At 39.5% G+C, this 22,548-nt stretch overlaps 1 protein-coding gene across 2 annotated transcripts in view; it reads left to right on the top strand.

Moving 5' to 3' along the window:
• The window catches only part of GNAL (G protein subunit alpha L), a 168,467-nt gene that overhangs the window by 41,249 nt on the left and 104,670 nt on the right, over positions 1-22,548 (top strand). Inside the window, exons 1-4 of one of the 2 annotated variants that reach the window (XM_036009326.1) lie at positions 7,385-8,403; positions 8,610-8,682; positions 9,924-9,978; positions 10,128-10,247. In XM_036009326.1, the coding sequence (XP_035865219.1) occupies positions 8,262-8,403; positions 8,610-8,682; positions 9,924-9,978; positions 10,128-10,247 (390 nt within the window). In that variant the 5' untranslated portion in view covers positions 7,385-8,261. Of the gene's footprint in view, positions 1-7,384; positions 8,404-8,609; positions 8,683-9,923; positions 9,979-10,127; positions 10,248-22,548 lie in introns of those variants that run through there. The other variant, XM_028524747.2, reaches the window with a different exon arrangement.

Consider the following 22,548-nt stretch of genomic DNA (forward strand, 5'->3'; position numbering starts at 1 on the left):
TAAAGACAACCAAGTCCTATTAGAGCCACCTTAAGGAAAAATATCAAACAAACTTGTTTGCCAACCCAATAGCTTGAGAACAATTGCCATACCAAGAATATTTATTTCTAAGAACTCACCTGATTCATCCTGCCTCTGAGACTGTTTTCATTATTGGCCCATCTCCCTCCTGTGCAATACCAATTCCCTTCCATTGCTTTTACCTTGCAGTCTTTCCCACCCAAACTATGTTCCTGCTGTCTATGATGTGATCCAACCCCACCATTCTTTAAGACATTCCTTCGGTCCCTCTTCCTTTGATGAAGCTTTTTCACAATTCCATGAACCCTCACATCCCCTTTAGAGGCTCCACAACACCTTTCAGCCCTTGGTTCATATATAGTGTCACACATTGTCATTTGAATGATTGGAGTGTGCTATTCTTAACTTCCCCAGCTGCTCAAGAATGTAAGAAATTGGTCTCAGAGTTTTCTTATCTGCTTCACAGTAAAAGCCTGTGGGTAAAAATAAATATGTTCAATGTGAATCTACATTAGGTAGGGAAAACATCAGATTCTCCTACCTATCTTTCCTTTCAGCATATTGGTACATGATTTACTTAAAATATGAAAATAATTGCAAGACAGGCAGATACTTCTGAAGTCCAACATCAACTTAGTGTGTTAAGACTAGAATTGCTGTCACCACATTTCTGGTAACTCTGATGTCCCACAAGGGCACCTCAGTGATACCAAGAGAACTTTGCTAAGCATTTAAAATGCTGTTTTCCTTTATTTTTGCTTCAAATCAGGGAACTTCATGAAATCCAATTTACTTCATAAGAAAACGGTAGTGAATGTAGTTGTTTGAGAACTAGAAAACTCGTGGTATCTAAAACTAAGTGCCAAAATGTTTTTTAACATAAAATTTCCTTAAGATTAAAAAAATGTATCCTCAATTGAGCATATGTTTGTTGATTTTAGAGAGAAAGGAGGGGGAAACAGAGAGAAACATCAATTGGTTGCCTCCTGTACATGCCCCAGCCCAGGATCAACCTGCAGCCTAGGTATGTACCCTGACTGGAATCGAACTCACAGCCTTTTTGTGCACAGGACTATAGTCCAACCAACTGAGCCACCCAGCCAGGACTCCCTTAAGATTTAAACTGTATTCGTGTATGGTGGATTTGTTCACAGTTTTTACATTTAACTTTATCTGATGTTTGTTAATTAGTAAAAAAAAAAGTCTTTAAAATCAGCTAGACTATTTTTGAAACTTCACATCAGTATATAAAACAACATTTAAACAACATGTGTTTGAATCTCTAATGTAGTCCAATACTTTGTTAGGCTATTTGAGGTTGAAGAACAAAATTAAACAGATAAGGATGCTATCTTCACTGTTCAAATGCTAATTTTCACTCTTCCTGTTATTAGTAGCTGGGAGACTGGCACCAGGTGACATCTGATGTGAGACTGGTAGAGCTATATGGAACCTCAGTTTAGCAACCTTGGTACTTGAGCTCTGGCTAAGAAAGAATTCAGAGACAAGAATCAAACTACAAGAGAAAGTTTAGTTAGAAAGTCACAGAGGTAGAAGGAATGAGCAGTAGACGAAATGGGCTCAGGAGAGAAAAAGGTAAAAGTAAGGGGCTTGACGGGATGAAGAGGGAGTGAGGGAGGGAAAAAACACAGGCTTTTAAGGGTGAAGATTTTAGGGGAGGTGCTAGGGGAGAAGCTCAATAGAATATTCATCAGCTTTCCAGGGGTGTCCTTTCAAGGCTGTGATCTCCACTCATTGGTCAGCACCAGGGCAGGGGTCATCTGTCAGTGCCGCTGGTCCTTCGGTCAGTGTTGGTGTGGCTTTTCTGGGCCTGGTTCTGAAACAGAACAGAAGCCTAGATACATTCCATGCGGGTCAGAACCTCATTGTCCTGGGGCATACTGTTTCAGACCCCTTGTTTTTCCCCCTCTGAGGGGGTATAACCTGTGTGACCAGTAACACGCCAGGGGAAGAGAGGTCTGGGGAGGGTCCAAATCACATGAGCAAGATGTGAAAGGTCAGGGAGTCTAAACCACATGATCAGTGGCATGATAGGGAAGGAAAGGTTACTCCTGAAGCCCTGGAGGCAAGGTCCCTGTTTTCCCAGTTTTGCCTATTGCTAGGCACCCAGGGCTTTCTGCCCTGGTGACTGACCCTCTGTACTTGGCCCATTGTCCTTGCTCTGCTCAGGTATCTAAATGCCTACCACATCTGGTCCATGAACTCATTATTTGATTTCTGGTTTGTAAAATGATTTAAATGCAATTTGGACATGTGGTTTCTCTTACAATACATTAACAGTCCACAGACTGCCCTCCCGGCCATTTGTGTCTCATAACCTGATCCAGTTTGGTGGTTTTCACAGATTTTTTTGAGCTGCAAACATCAATAGCTTCATTCTGTCTGCAGATTCTGCATTGTTTTATGGGGGGTTTGTTGTTTTGTTTTATCATTCAGTAGCTTCCCACCTCGTGTTTGCATGCTGTAATAAACTCCTGCCTGTGCCACTGAATCGTGTATGCCAATATTTCAGTCTTGGGTTTTTAGACATGGGGTGGAATCAGAGACAGTTAGCATACCTTCCCTTACAATTTGCTGCTATTTTGGTTTTTAAAGCTGTCAGTTGAACAAGACTGCATTATTACCCTTTATGGATGATATTTCCAAAAGTTACTTAATATTACTTTGACTGTAGGAGTAAGAAAGAAAAAGGAGACAGCTATTTCAATAAAGTGTAAAATATTTTATTGCAGAATATTATATACAAAAAGGAAATGTTTCCCTTCTTTTTTATTTAAAAATGTAAAGAAATTAACCGTAATACTTTTAAAGTATATTGTTATTAGGTCATGGAGGGAACTCCACTGTTAAGAATGGAAAATGATCTCTGTCTCTGGTCCGGTGTGGGTTAATAACATAGGTTATTTCCATCAAATACTGAAAAAGAAAAGAGATAAAACAACAGCAAGTTGTCTAAAATGGCACAAACTGGAAGGAAGGCTGTGTGCACAACAGTAGTCAGCCACCATTGTGCTGGCACCAGCAAGTTGGTTTGCAAAACTCACTGCAGCCTTTGGTTTCTTGGGGCATTGTTATTGCACTGAATTAGTGACTACTTATCTTTCCTAAACTGTTTTTTCTCTTCTCTTAAAAATTGGTATGTACTGCCCTGACTGGTGTGGCTCAGTGGATTAAGTGCCAGCCCAGAACCAAAGGTTCACCGGTTCAATTCCCAGTCAGGGCACATGCCTGGGTTGCAGGCCAGGTTCCCGGTGTGGGGTACAGGGGAGGAAACCACACATGGATGTTTGTCTCCCTCTCTTTCTCCTTCCCTTCCCCTCTCTAAAAATAAGTAAAATCTTTAAAAGAATTGTTATATATCTATTCCAAAAGTCTACATGCAGTTTTAACCTTTATTAACCTCTAAAATATCAAATGCTACTGAAAGACCAGCTATTAAATTTTTTAAGTAATGACTTTTTAAAATTAAATTCAACTATCCACTATCTTGTGCTATATAACACTCTAGTCATTTTTCAAACTAGCTCAGCATCTCATGTATCTAGGCCTGTCATGAACTGAAGCAGTTTCCTTGAATATTTCCACCAGTTGTTAAACTTGTGTGAAGAGAAACAAATTTTGTTTCTTATTGCCGTCATGGACTTGATTTCAGCTAACCAGAGGACAGGTGCAATTTTTTTTTTTTTTACATTTGCCAACTTCAGTCAGAGGGACCAAAACAAAAGCAAATTTCAAAATCATTACAGTATAGAAAATTCATAAAACCAAAGAATTTAAAAGAAGCATAAGTAATTAAACTTTCAAATGCACTAGAATTCTGAGACACCCTGTCTGTCTTAAACATCAACAAGAAGAGTGAGGAAGACATCACCTTGCTTTATCTTTGAACTTTTGACCCAAATTTTGTGCCTTTCCAGCTCTCCCTGATGTGACCAGGGCCTTCCCTCACCTACTTTTCGGCCCCAGCCTGTCGCTGAACCAGCCGCCTCCACCCCTCTGTGGGCACCTGGCTGCTGCAGGGCAGCCCTTTATCTCTGCAGGTGGGTGTGCGCTGCACGGTGAGGGCGCTGCTGCCGTTGCCTGGCAACAGATGCTTGCAATGCCAGCAATTCCTCCCAGAGTTCTATGCTCCACCTACAGCTGTGCTCCCCCTTCTCCAGGTGAGCCAGCTAGGATTTTAAATTCTGATCCCATGGCTGGAAACACGAATTAGGATCAGTTTCCCAGATCAGACAAGGAAAAGGCCAGGTGACAGGTTTTTTTTTTAAAGGTGTGTTGTGCCCCTACCTGATAAATGTAGGACTAAGTAAAGATTGACTTTGCATTTCTTTTAAGAAACATTGTATCACTATGTAAGGACATTGCTTTTATATTTCAGAGTGTTTAGCACTGTACTGTGGAACACACCATAGGTCATACAGTGCAGATCTGTTCTATTAGATCCGTTCATCTAACCACATCAAATTCAACATATAAAAAGTTATCTTTAACCTTAATTCCTAAATCTTGACAGGTGGAAATATTTTGCTGTATTTTTAGGGTAAATATCAGGCTGCCTTAAAAATGAGGCTTCTGGGTTCTAATTTAATTCTCCCTTTATAAGTTTTAATGGTATTTGTTTTGTCCCCTCCTCACAATTTACAGAAATCTTGGCATTTCAGAAAAAAACTGACAAATCCTTATAAACATTCCACTATACTGTGCTATTTTTATATACCTTCTCTCACCTTCTGGCTGCTCTATTAGCCACACTACAGGCCAGGATGATATTGCCATGTGCGAATATTTGTGTTAACACAGGTGTGAGGCCTGAAGATAGTGCTAAATAGTCTCCTTTCACAAAATTAGAACCTTTGACCTATCTCAGAATGTAGCATAGCACTATATGTTTGCTTCAGCCTATGTCAAAAAGAGTGATTTAATACTTTTTTAAAGAGTACTTTTGTTTTCAATGTGGTACTAAACTGCACAAGTATTTTATAAATTTAAAATTTGGCCATGAAATTATTTTTTTATTTAAGTTATTTTATTGTTGTTCAATTACAGTTGTTCATATTTTCTCCCCACCCCTCCAAACCCACCTCTCTCCAAACCACCTCCCTCCCTTGCTTCCACCCTCCCCCTTGGTTTTGTCCATGTGTCCTTTATAGTAGTTCCTGAAAACCCTTCTCCCCACTGTCCCCTCCTGTCTCCCCTCTAGCTATTGTTAGATTGTTCTTAATTTCAATGATTCTGGCCATGAAATTCTTTTACTGAGAGGCCATGTTGCAAGCAAGAATTATTTTTGGCATTTGTGAATTTATTAATCTATTCAGCAAAGATTCAAGGGGCAACTGCCCCTGGTCAGGCACTAAACTAGGCACAGGTATAGCAGGTGCAAAGGACAGACTCAACTTGGCCATCATGGAGTCTGCAGTCTAGTGGAGTTTTGAAAGAACAGTAAACAGAACAATTCTAATGTAGAGTGCTAGTGAGATAATGGAATCTGGAGAAGGGGCACCTAATCCTGATTGTGGAGGCAGTGATGAGGTTAGAAGAATAACTAGGAGTTAGCCAACTGAAGAAGGGGTCAAGGTTTTCCAGAGAGGGGAGCAGCACCAGCACATGTAGCCAAGTGATGAACTAAGATGTTTAGGAAGTACAAGTAGAAGAACAGATGGGGAAGGGGAAAGAAGTGAGAGCTGAAGCCCCAGAGTTTACACTGACCCAGTCTTGAAGGGCCATGGCCAAGGGCTTGTAGGTGGTGGTGAGTGACATGGTCAGATTTGTATTGTCACTGTGGCAACTTTGTGCAGGGTGCACTGGAGTAAATGAGCAGAAGGCCACTGCTGAAACCCAAGTTAGATTAGTGGTCTAAGATGATGGCAGTGGCAGATGGGGTGGAAAGGACAGTACAGATATTCAGGACACAGATCAACAAGATTCTGTTTGGGTTGGCAAGCAGGAGGGGTCAGGAATGACTTCCATGTTCCTGTTGGACAATGGGGCACTTATTCCCAGAAAGGAGTACACTGGAGATCTGGAGTGGACATTGGGGATTAGCTCAGGCTTTGGCAGGGAGAGTTGGAGATCCCTGTGAGGTACAGAGGTAGCAGTGTACTGGAAGATAGCAGTGGACTGGAGAGTCAGCTGGGCTGGAGATCAGATATCAAAGTAGCCAGATCTGTAGTCAGAGTATGCAAGATACAGTCATCCTCACCAGGAGCGTGCCTAAATAAGGGGAGAAAAGCTGTTCTGGGTCGAAGACACCTCCACCCAATGGAGGAGTGGAGGATCTACCAGCCAGAGGGCAGGCAGGAAATCAAAAAGACCATCTAGTCGAAGCCAAAGGACAAAAGCATCTCAAAGAGAGTCAGAGCCAACTCCACTGAGAAGTCAAAGAAGGCAAAGACCAAAGTTTAGCCACTGGGAGACACTGATGACCCTGGTGAGAATGGTCCCAGTGTGGGGAGGTGGGCTGGCAGAGGCTGTGATGTGAACAGGCGGTAAGGAAGGACAAGTGGGAGTCACATTCTCTTTGTAACTCTTGTCTGTAGTAGACAGGAGGAAAGCTGGTGGAACTTACCAGGGACTTGCCACTGAAGGAGGGCTGTTGGTTTTAAATGAGACAGTGTTGAATGTATTTCTACACTTCTAGGAAACAAGCCAATAGAAAAGAGGTTGAAGAAAGGGGGGATATCAGAGGAGAGGGGACACATTGACAGGGTGAAGACTGCCAAGACCCCGGGCTCAGAGACAGCATTGCAGGAGCCCCCACAAGGTGGGAGTTTGCTCTCTGTGCCGGAAAAGGCCAAGCCATCTAGAAAGTGAGGGAAATGTTGTGGATTCAGAGAAAAGTGGGGCACCTGAAGACAGAGCTTCGGAAAGGCATGTAAAAGAATCCTTGTGCAGTGCCTGGGCCCCCAGAGCCTAGAAAGCATCAACTTGTGACAATAACTCACAAGGAAGTGAGATCCACAGCACAGTGCTGGCCCAGGACAGCTGCCCAGTCATCTCTTTTGCCCTCCTTCCTTCAAGTACAGCAACCCAAATGCAAAGAGGCTGGCTGCCGCTCTGGGCTGGCTGTAGTAGCAATGGAGGGACCTACCTCCCTCTCAGTCACAATACCTTAGAACACATGCCTGTCCCCTGCCCTCATTTGTTCCTGGCTGTAATGCCAATTTAGAGGCCAGAGTTTCCTGGAGAAAAGGAGCAAGCACATCTGTTCAGAGAACTGCAAAGGAAAACGGGGGCTGGAGGTAAAGACAAGAGCCTAAGGGAGGCGGCCGTGTGGGTGTGCTAGAATAGTCTGGAAAATGAAGGGAACAAAGGCGGTGTGACTGGTGAGCTTCTTACAGAGCCTCCTCCCTGATAGAATATGTATGATCCTGCGTGAGGCCTCCCCTGCCTGAGAGCAGGGAGGCATCCCAAGGATTGTCAGGGAGCTTTCGCCCAGACCCACTCTCCTGAGGTTGGGGTATGAGACAGTCGTCAGGCAGTGTTCGGGACACCACGTGGGTGAGCTTCTCAAGGGCCATCACTTTTAGTGCTAGCGCCACTCCGTCCACTCGGAACCAGCGTACGGCCACTGCCCCCTGTCTCCAGCTGGCTGGCTCCCCCTTCTCAGCAGCGTGGAAGCCCCAGCGGAATTCAGACCCGGAAGGAGCGCAGGTCTCGCGCAGGAGGCAGAGAGGGGAGCGGAGGCTAGCGTGTAAGTGCCCATAGTCACCCTGTGGGAACTCAGCAACGCAGTCCGTTGCTCCCGCCGCTCTCGGCCACCACTCTTCAGGGCCCCGCACCCGGCAGAGTACACAGCCTCCTCCGGGTCCCCGCTGGGCGCTGTGCACCTGGGGGCGGGGCTGAGCCAGGCTGAGCTCTGCGGGGGAACCCTGGGCAACAGGAGTGCCCAGCGCCAAGCGGCTGGCTCCAGCAGAGCCTGGCGCTCTCTGCCCCTTTCACCATTCACTGTATGCCATTTATCCAGCAAATAATTCTGAACCGATACCTTTAAAAAGCTTTCCACTTCGTGCGTCTTCCCTGCATCCTTTTTAGTTACGAATTTGCGGTGGGCAAGGGGAGGGAGAAGAACGCGTTCTGATTGGAAAACACCGAGAGACCAGACCATCTCTTTCAGCAGCAAGGAAAAGAAGCCATCGCAGGATCCACACATTATCTACAACTCTCTTTTGCTTTTTGTGCAAATTCCTAACTGTGCCTGACGTCCAACCAAGCAGGCAGGCATGGGCTGTTTGGGCAATAGCAAGACAACAGAAGACCAGGGCGTCGATGAAAAAGAAAGACGCGAGGCCAACAAAAAGATCGAGAAGCAGTTGCAGAAAGAGCGCCTGGCTTACAAAGCGACTCACCGCCTGCTGCTACTGGGTAAGGAGGGAGGGCGCTCACAGCGGCTCCTGGCCAGAGCAGAGCGCACAGCCAGCGACTCTGGCCAGCTCCTCCAGCCCAGAGCTGCCGTGTACTTGATTGAGAATGCGTGTGTTGGGGTAGGATAATTGCTCAATGTGTGTTGGCATGAAAGATGGCAGAGGCAAAGGGCCACAGATCACAGCATTCTTTTTGTTTGTTTGTAGGGGCTGGTGAGTCTGGGAAAAGCACTATCGTCAAACAAATGAGGATCCTGCACGTCAATGGATTTAATCCTGAGTAAGAAGTGATCAATTTCGATTTTGCTTCTGAACTGCGTGCAAACTTTGTAACTTCTTTCTCAACCTCCCCAAAAGTGCTTTCTCTAGGCAGTCAATTTAATCAATGAATGCACCTGTAAGGGAGAAGACTATAGGAGTGTATTATTGAATTTGGTATATTATATTGGGTTGACCAAAAAGTTGGTGTGTTTTTTTCCATAAAATACCTCTAGTAGTGCTTCGTTAGTTACCTTTAACTTCATTCTAAACAATTTTGTTAAATTGTATTGTGACAGCTGTCATATCCATGTGCATTTAAAAAACATCAAATTGGTGAATTTTTGAGTAGCCATTTTAATATTGGCAACATTTTGGCATATTATGCTTTATTATTTCAAGAAAAGTAAAAGCACAACTGAAAAACAACAACAAAAAAGATGTATGCAGTGTATAGAAAAGGTGCTGTGACTGATGGAAGTTGTCAAAAGTGGTTTTGAGTTTTCTGTGCTGGCGATTTCTCACCGGACAATGCTCTACAGTTGGGTAGCCCAGTTGAAGTTGATAATGATCAAATTGAGACTCGAAAACAATCAAGAGTTATACCATGCCGGAGGTAGCTGACATACTCAAAATATCCAAGTCAACAAAATTCTTGATGAAAATGAAAAAATGTGTCTTTTATTTTATGGGCTTTATGAACAAAACCATATGGATTTTTTTGGCCAACCCAATACATAGGTAAATCCTTTTTATGACAATGTCTAGATCAAAAAGTAAAGTAACTTGTTCAACAAAATAGGATTTATTAGGCATTCATGAGGTATTGATCTGTATTTTTGGTATTGCTCTGAACACAACCAATATGTCAATATTTGCTTTTCTCTGTATCTTTTGTCTGCATCTATTTTACATGGATAGATTCAAACCAAATATATTTATAAGTATAGCTGTATAGGTTTTATATGCAATATTCATGACAAGTTTGCCACATTTTGTGTAACTTTTGTGGTTGTTTAAAGCTATTCAAATTGGTTTAGAGTACAAATTAGAAAAGAGGGCTGTTTTCCTTTCCCACATAAAAACTTTGCAGATAAAAACTATTGTCCTGGGGGCTGATGTTGACCTCTAGGAAAGCCAGTTTAGCCAGGTGCCACAGCTGGAAATTTAAAATCCCACTCAATTCATTCAAATCAGTGCTAACAATAAATTAATAGCACTTCTCTTTTAATTATTTAATTTAATAATGTTCTCTTTTAACAGGGAAAAGAAGCAAAAAATTCTGGACATTCGGAAAAATGTTAAAGATGCTATTGTGGTAAGGATTTTTATTTAAATGCTTCTTTACTAAAAAAGTTAAGCACTATTCTCTCTGAAACTATGTAGACAGAAATGTATTAGATTACCACACATGGAGCCTAAGTGGTATATTTATCCACATATATATTTTTCTTTATTCCATTTCAGACAATTGTTTCAGCGATGAGTACTATAATACCTCCAGTTCCACTGGCCAACCCAGAAAACCAATTTCGATCAGATTATATCAAGAGTATAGCCCCTATCACTGACTTTGAATATTCCCAGGTATGTAAATCCTTATTGAAATAATTTAGGTGGTGCAGGATGGAACCATTTTTAATGAGGTGGCTTACTGAGAATCAATGTTAGTATTAATTTATTATTAACTATCTTCAAAATCTAACTCTGCTTAAGAGAAATGCTTTCTTTTGTATCAAAAATATTAACAATAGGATTAGAAAAAATGCTTTTGTGAATGTATTGGTGAGATTGATATTCAGGAAGACAGCATACCTTTAAGAAATATCTCTAGTACTTTTTCCTATATATATTTCTGAATTAACAATTAAGTAATTTCCAAGATAATAAATGAGTAAAGATTCCATGAGTAGAGAGAAGTACTCTCTGATATTTGATTGCCTCTGAAGGAAAAAATAGGAAGAACAGAATTCAGTTTACTTTTAAGGTATGTATCCTTCAGATCAAATGAGAAGAGAATACATGCTGTAAATAATAACATGGATTACTTCTGAACATTTACTATCTGGTAGGAAAATGTAGTTCATTTTACATCTGCAGGATTTAGGCCTGCTTTCCTAATCACTTGGAGGACAATATTGCTTATGTAATAGGATATGAATATTAATTTTCTCTTATTTGTGAATAAACATTTCTCTAAACTATTGTTATTTGGCAATTAGATTAAGCATGTTTCAAAGCAAAATATATTTGTTAAGTTCCTCAGGAAATCATTTTTGTTACAGTTGTGCCAAAAAAGTGTATAGGTATGCTGTGTGTATGTACCCATCAGTAACAGTACTTCAAACTTTTCACTGCCTGGCATGGTGGTCTTGAGACATTTTTCATCCTCAGAATCCTCTCCTCCAAGGGAAACTGATGCAGAATTTGTGTGTGCCATAGGCTCTGCCCTGTTTTCACCAAAGTGTGGGCCAGTGTGTGCCTGCTCAGCCCTCCCCCTTCTCTTGAACACAACATGGTTGTCCTATAGGCTTTGTATCAAGATGGCAAATAATTACTTTTCTTTTTTTTTCAAGCTTATATTTGCATCCTATAATGTATTTACAGCACATTATTATTTACGGCTTTTATTTATTGCTTCCGATAGGCATTGCAATGTAACTAGTGAGATTTCTACAATTTCTAAAAAGGAGTTGGGGGAGCAAAATGGCTAGAAAAAGAGATAAGGCATCTGTCACAGCAGTGCCCAATTGTTTTTTTTACTAAACTTTGTCTATAATTGATTAGATGGCTTAGAGGGGGTTAAACAGTGATCACCTCCCCCAACCAGCTTCGTGCCAAGCTGAGCCTTCCATGAATGGTAGGGTTGAGAGCAGAAGTGGACATAGAGAAGTGCAGAAAGGGGATGGCCTTTGCCAGGATCTACAAATGACTCAGTGGGGCTGAGGGCAGGTTGGAGACCAACAGCTGAAACAATGGAGGGAAAAGCAAACAGGTTACAAAGGCCCCGAGTGCTTGCCAAGAGATTCTAGTTCCTTCCCAAGGCTGTGGGGAACCATTTGTCAAGCCTAGTCAGGGACATACGAAATGCAAGTTGTCTTTGGCTGCTTTTGTGTATCTACCCTTAGAATGGTGCTTTGGGAGTTTGTCTGTCATTGAGCAAAGGACATTTACTCCATCAGAAACCTTCTGAGCCTCACATTGCTTATGTCAAAATGCTAAGAAAGAATGGAACCACCATAGAATTAGTATTATACTTTGTTTGCACATCTGATACACTAATAAAAGGAATTGTTATCAAGGAGTTGCGTGAAGTATTTGAATAAAATACTTCAGTGCGATCTAGAGCTTCAGTGAAGATACTTTTTAAATTTTTATTTTTTCTTTGAAGTATTACCATAGGGTGTATTCCTAATAATTAATTTTTTATTTTGAAACTATTTTAAACTTACCCCCAAAACATAAACATAGTACAAAGAACTCCCATATACCCTTCACCTAGACTTATCAATAGATACCATTTGGCCATACTAGCACACATTTTTTATGAACCATCTGAGAGTTGGTTGCAGAAATCCTGCTCTTTTACTTCTAAATACTTCAGTATGTATTTCTTATGACAAAGGATATCCACTTACATCACCACAGCACAGTTATTGGAATTTAGAAGATTTGACATTAATACAGTGCTATTTTGTAATCTACAAATATTATTCAAGTTTTAACAATTGTCCCAATAATAAATTATATAGTGAAACTATGTAATAGTAATAACAATAACTCTGGTCAGTAATCCAATCCAGAAACAAGGACTGCATTTAATTTCTATTTCTCCTTGATTCTAGAACAGTACCTCAGCCTTCCTTTTTATTTTTCCATGGCATTAACCAGACATTTATGTTATGGAATGCCCTTTCTATGGTTCCTTGAGAAACTATAGACTTGGTTGGTGACTAGACTTGGTTAGTGCTTTGGCATCAAAAACACAGAAGTGATCTGTGTCCTTCCCAAGAATTGGGGACGTTAATTCTGATCACTTAATGAGGTGCTATCTGCCATGGGTCTCTTCCATAGAGATACCTTTCTTTTCCCCTTTGCAATACTTAAGTATGCTTAGGAATGTCCTTTGAGACTATAAAAATATCCTGTTGTTATCAAAATGTGTATACTTTAGTTTTAACACACTAATACATTTTATCTACAATAAATATTTAAGGGGTAATGCTTTTGTCAGTTCTTCTGACTACTTCTAAATGTCATAATGAAAATGAAATAGAATGTGGATCATGATGCTACTTTTCACATAATAAAAGCACATCATTAGAGGATCAGCCAAAGCAGCACCACCTTGTCTACACCAACATGCCAAGAGAACTGGGCTTCAGCCACAATTTTCCCTTACGTGTTTCTTCTTCTAGAAAATGCATTTGCACCCTGGCTTGTGTGACTCAGTGGATTGAGCACCAGCCTGCAGACCAAAAGGTTGCCAGTTCAGTTAGGGCATATGCTTGGGTTGCATACCAGGTCCCCAGTTGGGGGCGTGCAATAGGCAACCACACATTGATTTTTTTCTTACACATTAATGTTTCTCTCCTTCTCTTTTTTCCTCTCCCCCCCTAAAAATAAATAAATTAAATCTTTTTTAAAAAGAAAATACATTTGAATGGTCACAAAGTAAAGCAACATTTTAAAAATTTCTTGGATGTCAGTGAAACTTCAAATCCTTTGAAAATGTGTTGTCAAGCTTCATCTCGAATTTGGATGTATTGGAAATTTGTTGCCTGGTTTACCAAAGCAGAAGTTCATATGTAAATATACTTGCTGTTTTCAGAAGGATATGACATTAAAAATACCTCAGTATTAGAGCATTTTGTCCTCATTGGTAGTTTTACATAATTCTGAGAGAAAATGTGTTGAACTTTTCAGGGCTCTCTGGGGAAATGATGAAAGGAGCAATAGGCTACTCATATGTCAAATCAAGATTTGAATGAGTTGACACATGTGGTTTGTGAGAAAGGTACACTGATGCTTTTAGAGGCAAAATAATGAGTTTTGCATGAGGATGTCATCCATGAATGTATGGGGTTTTTCCTTCACCTCTCAAAATAATCCCATACAATTTTTATTCTGTTCTTTGTTATGGCCTATAGTTTGAATTAAATCAACTTTATGGATAACAGTCTCACTACACAAAGCAATTTTATTTTTAAAATTGGATTTGTACTTTTTTAAATAAGAAGTATTTGTTTATGGTACAAAATCCAAAAGACATAAAAGAGTGAAAAGTCTCCCTCTGACTTCTCCTGCCCCAGGCACCCCAGTCTCGTCCCCAGAGAGAGCCAGTGTGGCATAACATACTTTTATCTTACAGTGAATAGTCATTTATAAAATTTAATTGCAGTTAATATTATTAGTATGGAGAAAATTTCTAGCCTGAATTGCCAAGTAAATATTTTTCAAGTACAATTTAATGTTAAAGTAAATCGTGTGGAAATCATTTTGGTACCTAGACAAAATGCCAAGTGCTTGATTATGAAAATACAGAAAGATTGCATTGGCATTCAGTAAATGCTGAAGTTTTAAAATATAGAAGCCAACAGCTTCATGACTCTGAGGGAAATAACAAATTATGTAATTAACACAAACAGGACCCTTGGAAGGCATTCGACCTTTAGGTTCTACGTAGCTAATAATCTGTTAGAGCATTTGGTAGCTCTTTGATACTATTTCTCTAACCATTTAGGTCTGTGCCACATGTCATCTTTCTCACATGAGTTTCCTGTTCATTCTATGCTCATCCTGCATTTTTCCCTCTTGGTCTTAGGACATTCTGCCAGCCCCACATTGTTTTTCTTTCACAGAAATAGTTTAAAATTTCTGCCCAAGAAAAGACAAAAACCCTGGCTTCCTTCCCAAGTGACACGCTTACCTACATCTGTACATTGTATACCGTTACTCTTTCCCATCAGTTCCTGCTCTCACCACTTTCAAAACCTGTCTGCTGGCCCTGACCCGGTGGCTCAGTTGTTTGGAGAGTTGTCCTATACACCAAAAGGTTGAGGGTTCAGTCCCCAGTCAGGGCACATATGGGAGGCAACCAATTGATATATTTCTCTCACATTGATGTTTCTCTCTCTCTCTTACTCAAATCAATAAACATATCCTTTGGTAAGGATTTAAAAAAAGAAACCTGCCTATTGTTTTTTTAACATCCTCTATGTAAAAAAACTAAGATTCTCAAGAACACAGTGTGCATTTTGTATATTTGTCCTTAAGGTCCATCTTGAGTAAGTATTCAGAGTTGAGTGAGTTTAAGTTCCTGCAACTAACAAGGCTGGACTGACTTACAAAGCTGATTATGTGTCATGATTTCAAATGTTTAACTTTTATGCCCATTCTTTTATTTAAAGCTCGCATAATGGTTAGGCACGTTGAGTTTTGCCATTTATTTGCGGTAGAAACCATATCCTCCTTGCTTGGCACATGCAGTCATGTGCTGCACAACACTGTTTGGTCAACAGTGGATGGCTCATATGACAGTGGTGCCATAGATTATGATGGAGCTGAAAAATTCCTATCACCTAGTGAGTGAGGTCATAGCCATCATAACATTGTAGCACAACACATTAGTCACATAATGTTGCTTTGTGGTGATGCTGGTATAAACAAGCCTACTGTACTACCAATCATATAAAAGTATAACACATACAGTTATGTACAGTACCTAATACTGGATAATTATAATAAGTTACTATGTTACTGGTTTATATGCTTACTATACTACACCTTTTATTATCTTAGAGTGTACTTTTTCTACTTATTAAGAAAGTTTACTGTAAAACAGTGTGCCGTGTTAGCCAGCAGCAGACTTATACAGCTCATGTTACTGCATCCCTTGATTGCATCATTTCTCTTGTGCTTGATTTAATCTCATGTTGTTATGTTTATCATGGCACCTAAGCATACAGAATCCACTACTAATGTTGCCAGTAAGAGGCCATGGTGAGCAATTGAGCTGGAAATGAAATTAACAGTGATCAAGGACTACAAATGTGGAAAATCAGTGATGGTTGTTGCTCACCAGTCAGGCACGTCCCATTCCACCATAGCTTTGATCTTGAAGAACGAGGCCAAAGTGATGGAAGCTGTTAAAAGATCTGCTTCATTGGAGACAATGAGACTAACAAAATTTGAGAAAGGCCCATGTCAGACATGGAGAAACCTCTAATGACCTAGATTGAAGATCAGACACAGACCCATGTCCCTCTCAGCACCATGACCATCACAGCCAAAGCAAAAAGGTTGTGATGTTGAAAAGGCTGGACCCAACTACAAAGTTGAACTTACTGCTAGTTCTAAGTGGCTTAAATAATGCAAGAATCACTATTCATTACATAATGTGAAAGTGAGTGGTTAGTCTACGAGTGCTGGTGTGAAGGCAACTGAAGAATTTTTGGAACCTCTAATAAGCTGATTGTGAAAGAAAATTACTTGCAAGAGCAAATATTTATATGAATAAAAACTCCCAGTTCTAAAAGGACTTTCTTCCGTAAGAAGACCAAGTCAATGCTAGGTGTTAAGGCTTTCAAGGACAAGATAAGAGTCTTGCTTGAAGGCAGTGTTGCAAGTTAGAAATTGAAACCCTTTGTGATCTGTCACAGTGAAAACCCCAGGGCCTTCAAACACATCAGTAAACACACATTGTCAGTGTACCACAGGAGGAATAAGAAGTCATGTATGACCCAGGTCCTCTTCCAAGATGCCTTACTGCATTGGCCTGCCAGAAAAATGAAGAAGTACTGTTTGAAGAATAGCATACCTTTCAAGATTTTGCTTATTGTTGATAATTCTCCTGGACAATTCTCCTTTTATTGAAGATTTTTTTCCCCAATGTCAACATGGTGTTTCTCCCTTCAAATGCCACCTCTTTGCTCAAACCAACGGACCAAGAAGTTAGAGCAGCTTTTAAAGCCTAGTAACTGAGGAGGACCTTTGTCCAGTCTATTGCTGCAACTGAGGGAGACACTGATGCCGTTATGGGAGGATTACAACATCTGTACATCAAGAACCTTGCTTGGGCTTGATGTGATATCACCAAGGAGTGTATGAATGGCATTTGGAAGAAGACAGTCGAGAAGTTCATCCACAACTTCGCGGGATTTGCCAGGAATAAAGAAGTTGTAAAAATAACAGTGCTGTCGCTGAAATGGCAAACAATTTGAACCTGGATAAGGGTGGCATGGAAGAGCTCCTGGAGATGGTTCCTGAGAAAGACTAATGAGAAGTTGTCAGACCTAAACAGAAACACATAGCTGAAGAAGAGGCAAAAGAAAGGAAACCACAGGAGAAAAAGAAGAAGAACCACACACCTGCCCCAGGAAAATTCACAGTGAAGGGGCTCACAGAAGCTTTTGTAGACTTTAACAAGCTCCTTAAAAAGTTTGAAAGGTTTTCATTAATGAAGAGGAACATTCATGGTACAATTATTTGCTTATAACCAAGTCTATGATCAAAAAATAAACAAACCAAGCACATTTCCATGGATGTATTTCGGAAAAGAGTCACACCTCCTCAAGAAGAGCCTTGGACAGGTCCTTCCGGAGGGATTCCAGAAGAAAATATTGTTATCCTAGGAGATGACAGCTCCATGCACATTATTGCCCCTGAAGACCTCCCAGTGGGACAAGAAGTGGAAGTGGAAGACAGTGGTATTGATAATTCTGACCTGTATAGGGCTGGGCTAATGTGTGTGTACCTTACTTTTTAACAAAAAAGTTTTAAAAGCTTTTTAAAAATTAATAGAGTAAAGCTTATAAAATAGGCTATAAAGAAATAGCTGCACAATGTGTTTGTTTTAAGCTATTACAAAAGAGTCAGAAAGTTAAAAAATTTAAATGTTTATGAAGTTACCATAAACTAAGTTCAATGTATTGAAGAAAGAAGAAAATTTATAAATTAGTGTAGTCCAAGTGTACAGTGTTTATAAAGTCTAAGCATCACATAGTAATGTCCCAGGCCTTCACATTCTCTCACCACTCACTCACTGACTCACCCAGAGCAACTTCCAGTTCTGTACACTCCATGGTAAGTGCCCTGTATGGATATATCATTTCTTATCTTTTATAACATTTTTACTCTTCCTTTTCTATGTTTAGGTATGTTTAGGCTACAAAGTCTTACCATTGTTACAGTTGCCTATAATATTAGTACAGTGACATACTGTACAGGTTTGTAGCCTAGGAGCAGTAGACTATACCATACAGCCTAGGCGTGCAATAGCTATACTATCTAGATTTGTGTAAGCACACACAACAAAATTGCCTAATGATGTGTTTCTCAGAATGTATCCCCATTGTTAAGCAATGCATGACTATAGTTTGTTCAAGAAATGTGTGCTGAAGTCAAGTATTTGCCATGTGCTGAGCACTGTACTTAGGACTGTGAATTATGCAAAGTCTAAATTGTGAAGTCTAGCCTCAAAAAACTTAAGAGTTAGTGAAGAAACAAGGTGTATGTAACATGTTATATGTAATATATAATATGTAAAATTAATGAACAATAAAATATCATGTAATTTACACCCTGAAAGGTGTGGCTCAGTGGATTGGGCCTTTTCCTGCAAGCCAAAAGGTTGCCGGTTTGATTTTCTGTTAGGGTACATGCCTCGATTGTGGGCCAAGGCCCTGCTTGGGGGCATATAACAAACAACCAGTCAAAGTTTTTCTCACATATCGATGTTTCTCCCTCTCTTTTTCTCCCTCTCTTCCCCTCTCTCTAAAAATAAATAAATAAAATATTTCAAAAATATATATCATGTAATATAATGCTAACTTATATGGGCTAGATTAGAAATTCTGGAAGGACTATAGGGCTCAGACTGAAGGCTTCACAATAACACCTAGTAAGTGGGGCTTCTGGGAGAGTAACATTTTCATCAGCAGAGCATTAAGAACTAAACAATGAAATTTCAGAGGAAATTTCAGGGGGAAGGGTCTACAGGAACAAGTATAAAGGACACATGGACAAAAACTAGGGGGGTGGAAATGGGAGGGAGGTGGGGATCACTGGGGAGCAGTGGGCTGGGATGGGAGTAAAAGACAGAAAACTGTACTTGAACAATAATTAAAATAGAAAGAAAGAGAGAGAGAGAGAGGAAGAAAGAAAAAGGAAGGAAGGAAGGAAGGAAGGAAGGGGAAGGAAAAGGAAGGGAATGGAAGGAAAGAAAAGAAAGAGAGAGAGAGAGAAACTAAACAAGGGTGGAAAGAACCCAGCTTAGCTAAAGTCAAAGGTGGGTATTGAAAGGAGATTGGGAGATAGAGAGAGATGAGCATAGACTACCAAACCCACTTTTTACTTGTTTTTATTAAAAAATAGACAGTGTAGATTTAGAATATGGCTTCAGGAAGACTAGAAAGGAAAACACACAAATAAGAAGGAAATATTAACAGACCATGGAATTATGCTGGGACTTACCTGGTCAGGAAGCATTTCCTCATCAAAAAATTAAGATCTATTTTCCAGCATAACAACTTTAGTCCCTTTCAGTTCTATGGGAGCAGTAAGCTTGACTAGAACTCCAGATGAGTCCTTGGTTTACCAACTCAGTTCCAGGTGTTCAGGAAAATAGACAATATCATCTTTGAGCTAATAAATGCATTCACAATTGTGGCAGTTAATTTATTACACATGCACATAATTACTTACTAGTGTTCAAAGAAATGTTAGTAGTGAAAACTATGTTCAGGCTAATTGTATTTTTTTCATTTTATAATGTATGTAAATATAGGAAAAGAAGAAATAAATAAATGTACTAGTTGCTTTATTCATTTCCATTTGAACTTGCTCATCCCAAATTGAGGTAATATGAACCTTAGCAAAGTCTTGTTTATCCTATTTCTCCACATACTCAGTTCAAACACACATATACTCAGATGCTGAATCATGCACAAAATATTATCTAAATTGTGAGCTTATTGCCCAAATGATACACTTAGTTCAATGATTATGCTTCAGAATATCTAAAAGGAGTGAAAGATCTTCTCATAGCAAAAACTACTGTTAGAATCATCTCTGAAAACAAAAAAAGAAATACTTTCTCTTGATTTTCCTCCCCTTCTACTCCATCCATCAGATATGAGAACGATGTTTAGTTTCAAAAATTAGTTTTAACCACCCATTATTCTTGTTTTCTAGAACCATTTATGTAGTCTCAATCAAGTGACTACTTATAGAAAAATAATTATCATTATTTGAGTTTTCATTTTTACACAAAATGAAACTCCTCCTCTCTCTAAAATCTTTATGGAGTTATTATCAGGTTGTATTTATTTTTATCGTAACAGTGTATTCATCACTCTAAAGAATACTTTTGCAAGATACCAGAAGTTGGTTGATTTGAGAAATTATTGGGAGGCTTCCATCCCTCTTTCTCAAGCCTCTGCTCCTTACCCAATCTTGTAAATTTTGACCTTATCTTATGTTCCATTGCTTTACACATTAAATGATAGTATGTAATTTCAAAGTATTCATTTTAAATTTCTTAAGTTTTTTAGTAGTTCTTAAACCATTGTATTTCAATTTGTTTTTTTGAATTTCTGTAATCACTGAAGAAACTAAAATGGCACCAACTAGTATCTTTAACTGCTTGAAAGAACTAAGTTGATAAAGACTATCATCAGTGTTTCTTATATCTACTATTAAAAAGTTATAATTAATAAGTGGTATATTACATTATCACATGAATTTTTCCAATTTACTAGATATTAATATCTTTCAAATTAAACATCACCAATTTTATCTGAATAGACATTCAATTCAGTTTTTTTAAATGATTATCTAATACGTGTCAGGAACTATCTTTGGCATCAGAAATACCAAGACAAATCTTTGTACCCATAAAGAGCAGCAGGGTACACGGATTTTAAGTAAATAATTTAGGATACATTGAAATGTCACCAGTGCAGCAGAAGGTGGGATTAGCCTATGAGGGAGCAGTCAGTAGTGCTGTCCCAGGGCAGGTGAGGCTTGAACTGGACTTTGGAGAATGAATGAGTTCTGCAGCTAAACCAGGGATGAGGGACAGTGCGGTAAGAGTAGCACCATGTACAAATTGAGAAGCATTTGAGGGGATCCTACTCACAAATCTCCCACGTCATGTATAGAATTTAGAAAGTCTAGTCCTGCAGAAATGTAATGGCAAGACACTGTGAGAGTCCTCGCTCTCTCAAAGCTAATTTTCAGGTATCAACTGGAGACTTTTATGCTCACTGTAGTATAAAATTTCAAACTATGAATATTATGGTAGAAATGAATAAAAATACCAGTATAGAAAAGAATAATAATATTTAGAAAATGTCTGTCCTTCAATAAAAAGATTGCTTTAAATAGTCCTAGTTGATTTTATTGAAGTAAACTTGAAATTACTTAGTATTTAAGCCAAGTTTCTATTTATGCTTCTCCTGTCATTCTCATCAAAAAATCTGGGAGACTAAATCTTACAGGTTTTCTACTTCAAGTGCCTACTCTGTACCCACCAGTTTGCTCCCAGCACTACTGTTCCATTTGATTATAGGCCAACTGCATTGACTTCTTTACCTCATTTCAACTACACCTCCTTACCTACATTCTTATGGTGGATTCTATTCGAATCTTAGCATTCCAGTGGGAATGGACTTTAGTTTGTCTAGTCCACGACCTATTATATACATGAGCAAGTTCTCACTGCAAAATTTTAAGAGACTCATTTAGGATTGTTCAGACATGTTGGCCTGGAAGTCAAGTCAGGACTAGAACAGAGAATCTCCTACTTCCTCATTTAGTTTTCTTCTTGCTATTTTCATTCATGTGTCATTCAGATATGCCTTTATATGGAAGAGCTTTATTATCTATTAGATTGAATCACAAGAAATTACCTATATGTGCTTGTTTTGACCTTATGGATCAAAAGCATATAATCACATGCTACCTCTTAGCCTTCTGTCCTTTCCATCCCATTTCCAGAAGACTGTCTTTTTAGATGTTACCAAATGCTGAAGTTTTGGAAACTTTATTTAGGGATTTTGCCATCAACACATGTATACCAGGACCATGCACAGGGCCTTATTTGTCACAGATGGAGCAGTAAAACCCTCCCTCCCATCTCTCCTTAGAGAGAGGCTGTGCAGATCCTGGTATCCTTGCTGAATTCCTGAGACCAACAGGGCTCTGGGAGCAGGGATATGGGATGGCATCTGTATATCTACTGTCAGACACCTGCACTGACACACAGACTGCCCAGTTTAATCCAACACTTCTTTGACCTCAGAACAAGCCTGGCTTGTGCTTAAAGGGCCAGGCTATGGTGCTTGCAGGAGACTCTGTCTCCTGTAGCTGTCCAACACTTGGAGCTGCATAGGAAGAGTCAAAAATACTCTATTCTGCTGAAAATGTTTTGATCTAGAATAAATTATATAGCTAAGATAAAAATATAAAGAAAAACCAAATTGAGACTTTAAAATGCATGAGAACATATCAAAAATTTTTCTACTCAGTCTTCATCTTTTTTGGCCAAAAAGTTTGTTTAGTTTTTTCCATAAAATAGAAGACACATTTTTCATTTTTTCTGAAGTACATTTTTATTGTATTTTTCCATTCTATTACCATTTAGTCCCCTTATACCTCATTCCCCACTGCAATCACCACACTGTTGTCCATGTCCATGAGTCCTTTTTCTCTTTTCCTCAATCCCTCCACTCCCTAAACTCTCCTCCCCCCAGTAGCTATCATCCTGCTCTCTTTCTATGAGTCTGTCCCCATTTTCCTGGTTAGCTCAGTTAACTGAGTGAAATCGTATGATATTTGTCTTTCTCTGACTGGTTTATTTCACTTAGCATAATATTCTTCAGGTCCA

The sequence above is a fragment of the Phyllostomus discolor genome, chromosome 9, assembly GCF_004126475.2.
Source record: "Phyllostomus discolor isolate MPI-MPIP mPhyDis1 chromosome 9, mPhyDis1.pri.v3, whole genome shotgun sequence".
Lineage (NCBI taxonomy): Eukaryota > Metazoa > Chordata > Mammalia > Chiroptera > Phyllostomidae > Phyllostomus > Phyllostomus discolor.